Genomic DNA, 8,459 nt, shown 5'->3' on the forward strand with positions numbered 1-8,459 from the left:
GGGGTTCGGCCCTGGCCGGTCTGTGGTGAAGCCTGTGGTCTGCATGGAGCTGGAGCATGCTGCCTCTCGCTCCTCCGCAGAGCCTGGCACCCTCTGACACGGGGGTGGTCACTGGGCAGCCCGTGGGCCACAGCCTCCCACCAGCTGCGTTGGAACGGCCCCCGAAATCTTTCCCTTTACTGACTGTTCTCATTGGTGTGGTGTGGCTGCCCAGGGAGCCTGGAGCCTGGCTCTGCCTGGACAGAGGGTGACTGACTCCCCAGTAACGTGAGCCTCCTTGCTTTGTTTCAGCTGGAGGAACACACTTCCATCTCCAGTCCGGGGCTGGTAAGTGAGCCCTTCTTCCCCCCCCCCGAGGGCTGTGCTCTCAGGCCCACGGAGTGCGACTCTGCCCCGCAGAGCCAGGGATCTCTTCTCCAGCTGGCCGGGGCTGCTCGCCAGCCCCAGGGCTGGGCAGTGAGCATCGCGCTCTTTCCCAACAGGACAACGAAGTGTACGACAAGCCGCCGAGTGTCCACTACTCGCATGGCGGCACCGCCTCCTCCGGCTTCCTGCACCCGCGCCGAGAGCACAACCCCTCCGCCACAGCCCGGCCCTGGCGAGCGGACGACAGCATCGCCAACCACCACCGCCTTCCCGACCACTCTCCCCACAGTGCCCAGCCCCAGCAAGAGCTGCTGGACAGCTTCCCCCCACGCCGCCGGGGCGAGAGCGCCCCCTCTGCTGGTCACACGCACCACGACTTCCAGCCCGCCGTGAGTACTGCCCAGCCACAGCCGCCCTCCCCGGCAGCTGCCCCCGCCGAGCGAGAGCAGAGCTGTGCGCGCGGCTGGAGGGGATAGTGCCCTAAGCCACCCTATGGCAGCCCAACCCAGGCAGCTGGGCCCAAACCGTCCGAGACTGGGGGCGGGGGCTGTCCCTGGGAAGAGTGAGAGGGAAAGGGCCCCCCGGGGTATGCAGTCGCCTGCACTCATGCTGAGAGCAGGCGCTAAAGCCGAGGGTCGTGCTCAGCTCTACCATGCCCCTAATCCCCACCCGCACCCCTTCTTCCAGCACTGTGCCCGGCCTGCCAGCCCTGCCCCGCTGCTCGGAGCCTGCCAGCCCCGGGAGGAGGCAGCCAGACTAGATCCCTGTCAGGCAGGCAGTGCGTTGGCTGGCAGGAGAGCATGGGGAGGGGCAGGGACGCGCGGCGCTGGGCTGGGTCTGGGGGCGCAGCTGGTACTGGCTGGGCACACCAGGGATAGCAGTGTTAGCTCCTGTGACCATTCCCGGCGTCCGGGGGAGCATCCTGCAGAGCTGCTGCTGGTAGCACTGGAGGAGGTGACCTCTGGGGGGAGCTACGTTGGAGCGTCCCCTGGAGCGGGCGCTCCTCCCTGCTCCCCACGCGCGGCAGTCTCTTCGTGGTGCTGGGAGGACACGACTGGTGGGTGGGGGCAGCGGCTCTGGGGGTGAGGGCAAGATGCCAATGGCCATTGACCACGTAGGGTCCTCTTCGCCTTGTCGTTCCAGCTCCACCTGGTGGCGCTGAACGCCCCACTGAGCGGCAGCATGCGCGGCATCCGGGGAGCCGACTTCCAGTGCTTCCAGCAGGCCCGGGCAGTCGGGCTGACGGGCACGTTCCGAGCCTTCCTGTCCTCCCGGCTGCAAGACCTGTACAGCATCGTGCGCAGGGCCGACCGGAGCGGGGTGCCCATCGTCAACCTCCGGGTACGCAGGGGGGTGGGCGCGGGGCATGGGGCACATACACGCTCTGGGCTTAGCCTGTTAGCACTCGGAGAGGTGCACCCATCACCTGGGGCGGCAGGGCCTGATCCGGCAAGCGGCACCAAGCGCCCTCGCTCCCACGACGGTAGCTGGGGATTGGGGCGCGTAGCACCTCGCGGGAAGCATGGGAGCCTCGTGCAGAACTGGGCCAGCAGCCCCGCTTCCCGACGGCCGACCGCTGAGTGCAGGAGAGGGGCTCCGGTTGGTCTGTCGTGTGCGCTGTCCCAGCAGACCCGATGCTGCGTGCTGTGACGAGTTTTTCCTCCCGAAGGATGAAGTGCTGTTTAACAACTGGGAGGCGCTGTTCTCGGGCACGGAGGCTCAGTTCCGAGCTGGCGCTCACATCCTCTCGTTCGACGGAAGAGATGTCCTGAGAGACTCAGCGTGGTAGGTGTCCCAGAACGGCTGCCTCCTGCCGCTGCCGGGAGCGACCCATTGCTGTGCAGCTGTGGGGTCCCCACGACACGGGGGGTCCCCTTTCGGGCTGACATCGCAGGGGATGGGGTTTTGTGATTCCCAGCCGGCATCACGCGAGGCAAGCGAATGCCATGGGCAGAAGCTGCTGGCTCTGCCAGGAACGAGCCGTCTGCTGTAGGAACAGTGCGTGTGAGCCTCCCAGGGCAGGTACTGGGCTCCTCACGGGGCACAAGCCCGCCTCCTGGCTAAGTGCAGTGCCAGGGGCTGGGGTTAGCCTGTGTGCTGGGTAGTTCTGGGCCGAGTTCCCACCCCAGGCTAATTCCCATGGGCTTGGATTGCATGTTGCTCCCCGGATCTGCCCTGCGTGCGGGGAAGCAGAGCCGTGGTAGCTGGCGGTGGGGAGCTGACTCCTGCGAGGTGCCCACAGTCACCAAGCTGGGCAGGGGTAGGCAGAACCTTTGTGTAACCAGCAGCATGCGGTAATGGGCAAGGAAGAGTGAGGGAGCGGATCTCCTTGGTCCGGGTGTTTTAAGATCTCTGGCTAGTGCTGGCTCAAACAGGGCCACATGTGGCCGGTGTTCGTGAACTCTGGGCTGGCCTTCCTGCCTGGATAGCATGGCTGTGTCCAGCCAGCCGGGCTCCCCTCTGTGTGGGAGAACCCCCACCCCCGCCAGGCTGGGGGAGCTCACTGGGCCGTATTCCTCAGGGCCTCTCCTGGCTTTGTTTGTGGGAATGGAGGGATCGGGGGGGGTTGGATGTGGTGGTGGGGGGGTCTTGTGCAAACAGAGTGACACTCGCTGAGCAGGGGGCCTCCGTGCTGGGCTGCTCTGGAAACTCCGGTTTTCCAGCCTCCCTCCCCAGGGCAGGTTTGATCCCTTCCCCACTCCCTGCAGTCGGGGTTTTGTGTTTCATTGCCCCCCAGGAAGCTGCAGGGAGGGAGCGCTGGCAGCTCCGGCTTAGCCTGCTGCTCCTGGAAGGGAGGCCAGGGTTGGTTGGGAGGGTCTCTTGGCAAACCGTGTCACTCCAGCCATTGCTCGTGCCCATGGGCTTGGCAGTGAGCTGTTGTCTTGTGTTGCAGGCCTCAGAAGAACGTGTGGCATGGCTCTGACGCCAAGGGCCACCGGCTCACAGAGAGCTACTGCGAGACATGGAGGACGGACAACAGCGTGGTGACGGGCCAGGCCTCCTCGCTGGCCTCGGGCAAGCTCCTGGAGCAGAAGGTGAGCAGCTGCCAGAACGCCTTCATCGTCCTGTGTATCGAGAACAGCTTCATGACCTCTTCCAAAAAGTGACCTGCCCCCGCCCGCGCCTCGGAGCACAGAGAGGAGGGACCCCCATGGGGCAGCTGCTTCCCCCTTCACACAGCCATTCCCAGAGAAGCAGATGAAAAGCCAAAGAGTGTTGAGCTAGTTTGAAACTCCAGCCCGGCGCCGGCCAGCATGTGGAGGGCTGAGCCAGCTGGCTGTAAGGACCCTCTCCTCATCTCCGTTGCAGATGCAGCGGGGCGCTCTCTTTTAATCCCCCTCATATTTAACCAGGTTAGTTGTATTCTTGGGTGAACTCCCCTTGGTTCCGTTTGCCCCCTTGCTAGGACGGTCGTCAGAGGGAGGGCCCCGCGGTCCCCACGCAGGGTGCTGGAGCACGAGATGCTCAACGGGGAGGCCCAGCTGGAGAGCTGGCTGCACGGCCGGTCCTCGCGCTGTGGGGTGGGTGACTGCCCCCGCTGGACAGCACTCTGGCCTCGGGAGCAGCCGGAGCAGGGTGGGCTGTCACCGCATGGTCTGAGGGCATCCCAGAGCTTTGCTGTCTGTCGCGGACCACGGACCCTGCGGGGACTCAGCTGGGCGAAAGGCCCCGAGTCTCTAGCTGTGTCCCTGTCTGCGGGTCGGCTTCCCCCTCGGCTGGGTCTGACAGCCCCTGGCTTCGCCTCCCCTCTTCCCTCTGTTCCAGGGCAGCTGGAGTGGGGCCAGGCCCCCAGCCACAGGCGCCTCTGAGCTGGCAGTGGGGTTCCTGCCAGCAGAGCCCTGCTCCCCGCAGTGGGTGGTGAGAAGTGGGTTCCCCCCATGGCATGGGTAAGCTGGCAGCGGGGCAGTACTTCAGGAGCCGCTCAGAGGGGCGGGCTGTCCTTTGAAAGCAGACTCGGGTCCTTTTCGGAAGAACCGAACGGGTTTGTTATAAGAGGAAAGTCGAATGGAGCCCAAATCCCCACCCCAACTGTTCTGGGCAGTGCCTTCTCCATCGCAGGGCACTGGCTAGCCGGGCGTCCCCTCCGCAGGCTAGCCCAGCCGATCCACACCAAACCCTGGCCAACGTGCCTTACTCTGGTTAGGGAGCGTGCGCTGACGAGGGGACTGGATGTACTCTCCTTTGCTTGGGGGCGGGGGAAGTTTGACAGTTTCCAGAGGGCAGATTGAAAAGTACCTGTTCTAGCAATACTGGGTGTCAGGGCCAGGAGGGTTTGTGACCTCCATGAGCATTACGGGGTGGAGGTGCTTCTTTGCTGCCATAAACCCTGACTTCCAGAGGGAGCCCCAGCCCGCCACGGGCAAGTCTGAATGTTAGGAGAACGTCTGGGTGTGGGATTTAAGGTCCCATGTTGCAGCTGAGCATCATCTCCAGGAGAACGTCCCACCTCCAAGCCAGAAGCCTTCCACACACTTTTATACTCCTCATGTACCGTACTTGTGAAGCACTAATGTCTAAAGGATTTTTTAATCAGTTTTGGAAATCTGAGGTGCTAAATTTTTAACTAGCTTCTTATTGTACTGAAATTATTACCATAAAGGCTGTGCAAGTCACACAATTCCCGTTTCTTCTTGTCTACTGTATTTGTGTAATTAATGCAATTTAAAGCCTGTGGATTTTTGTTTTTTTGTCAGTTGTGTTTTTTAAACCTTTTCTAAAGGCACTGAATAAAGGAACATCTCCTCTCGTACTCCCAGTCACTTGGCTGCAAAGAGGGTGTGAATGCATGGTCGCTAGCCCTTAAGAAATGCAGCAGCTGGACTCTGGCTTCCTCCAAGTGGAAGGTCAGAGGAACACCTGCGTGGAGCAGATCTGAGGTTCGTCTTGTGCAGTATCCACGTTTGGTCTCATTCTGGTTTCTGTTCGAGTCTGGCTGACACCCTGAGACATGAGATTTACTGTCCCTTCCAGAATGTCACCACTGGGGCCCTACCAAGTTCACGGCCCTGAAAAACACATCAGGGACTGTGAAATCTGGCTGGTTTAGGGGAGGGGGGCTCCTGTCCTGTGCCAGACTCCAGTGGCTGGGCTGGGCTGGGGAGGGATTTCCTCTTCCCCTGCAGAGGCCGCTCCCAGGGCCGGGACGTGGCTGGCTGGGAGCCCAGCTCTGAGGGCAGCACAGACGTGAGGGTGGGCTGTGGAGTCAGAGCAGCCGTGGAGCTTCCTGCAGCCGGGGGAGGTTCCCAGAGGTGGGTCTGATGCTGTCTGTGCAGGGGAAGAGGAAGTCCCGTCTCTCCCCAGCCCGGCCGGAACTAGCAGCTGGAGCCTGGTTCATGGTAGGAGCCCCTGGCTGGGGCACCCTCAGCCTTGCCCTTCTCTGGCTTTGGGCCCAGCACTCAGGTTAAAGGGGCCTTGAGCAGGCTGTGGGGGACCATGGTGTCACGATCACAGTCGCCCACCTCTAAGGCCGGCCCTGCCCCCGCAAAAGCGATGACTCCCCATACCCTGTGATCCTCCCTTCTGTGCTCTGCTGGCCGGGGTGCGGCCTTCGGAGCTGGGCGCCCGGACAGCAGCCGCTGCTCTCTGGCCGCCCAGCTGCAAAGGCAGCTCCCCGGCCGGCAGAGCACAGAAGTGAGCGTGGCAATCCCACAGACCCCCGTTTTGGGTCGGGACCCCCACGGTTACACCACCACATCTGAAAGCATGAAATTGACCTTTTAAAATCAGATGGCTGAACTTGACCAGAGTGGACCATGAATTTGGCAAAGCCTAGTCGTGGTTAATTGGGGTCACTCTGGGTGCTCTTGTTCAGAGAAATGTCCTGCTTCTCTTGGAGTGGAGCCAGGTTTCGTGGTTGATGGGAAGGCGGTTGGGGGGTTCCCCACACCTTTAGGCTGGTACCATGAGACCCCTCAGGATGCTGATGCGGCAGTAGCCTAATAACTTGCGCACACACCCCCTGCCCACCCCAGCTTTCCTGTTGCATTGGCCCCTCAGTCACAGCCCTGTCGCTGGCGTGACAAGGCCCTTGGCTCGGGACTGGCAAGCCTCAGCTCCCAGGCTCGGTGTTCCTTGGGCCGTGTGAGTGCCCGGGAAGCTGAGACCCCCCAAGGCTGTGCGGTGCAGGTGGACACTGCCTGGGCTCGGGCTGGCTGGGGGAAGAGGCCCAAGGGCTGCCCCTGGGGTGCTGTGCTAGGAGCCGATTCCCCGGCTCCGTGGCCACAGGTCGAGGGACCCTGAACTTACCCAGCGAGGCCCCAGCCCAGCCCAAGCTGCGGCTCCCCATGGAAAGGTGAAATGTCAATAACTACTGAGCGCAGGCCTAGCAGTCAGTGTTGGTGTTAAATCCAGCCCCGCACCAGCTCGCTGCTTCCCCTTTTGCTGCCGGGCACAAGCAGCATTGTGCCGGATGGAGCCCCATGCTGTGCTGCCAGACGGTCCCGCGCGCCCTAGCACCACGGCGCCGGACAGAGCCCCGGGTCCCTGCAGCCCCTAGCGCCGCAGTACTGGACAGAGCCCCCATGTCCCTCGTGCCATGGTGCCAGATCACGCCCCAGGTCCCTGCAGCCCTAGCACCAGATGGAGCCCTGGGCCCCCAGTGCCATGGTGCCAGACGGAGCCCGGGCCCTGGTGCCCCTGCCCCTGGTGCCCCTGCCACCCAGAGTCTCACACCAACTGTCCAGCAGGGGTTAGGAAAGTGACGAGCTGAACACCTGGGAGCTAAGGGCAGGCCCTGAAATCCCAAAGAGGGTGTTGGATCCCAGCAGCGCTCAGGGCCTCCCAGCCCCAGGTGCTGTGGCCATGCCGTAGGCTCTGTTGGCCAGTGCTAGGGCCCAGCTGCCTGGGTGCATGTGCAGCTGGGAGGGGGCAGCAGGCGGTGGGTTGGAGCTGTGCAGGGAAAAGGGCCTCTGTTGGGGGGGTAGATCCCTCTTTCATCAGGGTGACCCCTTGCGCCTGTCCCCCTGCGCTGGGGCTGGGCTGGAGCAATGGCACACGGGGCCTGGCTGGGAGTGAGGGTGTTGGGGCCAGGGGTTGAGTCCAGGCTCCTGGGATACCCTGACCTATGCCCAGCCCCCAGGGCCCTTTCCTGCTGGAGGCCAGCTCAGAGTTCAGCGGGTACCAGGCATGCGGATGAGGCAAGGGCAGCTGCCCTTGCCAGGGTGGCCAGCAATGCACCCTGGGGAGAGGGGCGATAGGCAGGCAGGGCCTTTCCAGCCAGCATCCCATCCCAGGTGCAGGGGAGGGTGGCAGACAGAGCCTCGCCCTGCACCCAGGCAGTGCAGCCAGCACAACAGCCCTCGTGCCAGGCCGGACTTTACACAGGACCGGCTCAGCCGTCATGCAGCCCTGAGCGAAGAGCTGAGGCCCTCAACGCCCCCTGCTAGGGTGCTGTGCCAGCCGTGGGCGGGGGGGCTGCTGGCCACACAAGCCCTGGGGCTCAGTAGTGCCAGGGCCCAGTGACACAGCGTGGGCGGGCACGAGAAAGAGGCCTAGGGATTTGCTGTGTTTGTCAGGCCTGCCATGGGCACGTCACGCACACAGGCTGGGCATGGGCTTATCTGCCCAGCCCGGCAGCGGGCAGAGCCAGGGCAGGGGCAGTTACCGCGAAGGGACTCCAGGTGAACACGCAGGGGCGCAGACAGCATGGCATCTACCCACCGCGGTGACAGCCTGGTTTACTGGGCATCCGGCCTCTCTCTTCTGAAGGCCCGTGGCACGCTGGTGAGCGATGTCAGCGTAACGTCCGTAGTAACCCGGGCTGAGGCCTTGGCTATTCGTTAGTACGCATCAAAGTCTGACCCAACAGGGCGAAAGGGCCCGGGCGGGCGGGAGGCAGACCCCTCCCTGTCTCCAGCGTCAAGGGAGTATTAGGGCCTGGCTGTGTTAGTTACATACAAGGCAGCAGGGGCTGGGACATCACCAGCAACCGGGCCCCCTCTTGTCACAGGGTCACGGACCTTTGGGTGCCACGTCGGGCCCGAGCATTTTGCCCTCGGTGCAGGGCCTGCCTGGGAGCCTGGCCAGCTGTGCTGGGCCAGCCTCTTGGCGAGAAACACGGCGCTGAATGAGAGGCTCAGTTGGTCCATCGGGTG

The 8,459-nt window shown here is 63.3% G+C and overlaps 1 protein-coding gene across 3 annotated transcripts in view; it reads left to right on the forward strand.

Annotated features, from left to right (window-relative positions):
- COL18A1 (collagen type XVIII alpha 1 chain) overlaps window positions 1–3,571 on the forward strand; it is a 226,338-nt gene extending 222,767 nt beyond the window's left edge. For all 3 annotated transcript variants that reach the window (XM_074968203.1, XM_074968201.1, XM_074968202.1), the window contains 5 exons: window positions 292–327; window positions 483–755; window positions 1,510–1,707; window positions 2,036–2,151; window positions 3,260–3,571. In XM_074968203.1, the coding sequence (XP_074824304.1) occupies window positions 292–327; window positions 483–755; window positions 1,510–1,707; window positions 2,036–2,151; window positions 3,260–3,473 (837 nt within the window). In that variant the 3' untranslated portion in view covers window positions 3,474–3,571. The remainder of the gene's footprint in view (window positions 1–291; window positions 328–482; window positions 756–1,509; window positions 1,708–2,035; window positions 2,152–3,259) is intronic.
- Window positions 3,572–8,459: the final 4,888 nt, after the last annotated feature.

The sequence above is a fragment of the Natator depressus genome, chromosome 11 (assembly GCF_965152275.1).
Source record: "Natator depressus isolate rNatDep1 chromosome 11, rNatDep2.hap1, whole genome shotgun sequence".
Classification (NCBI taxonomy): Eukaryota; Metazoa; Chordata; order Testudines; family Cheloniidae; genus Natator; species Natator depressus.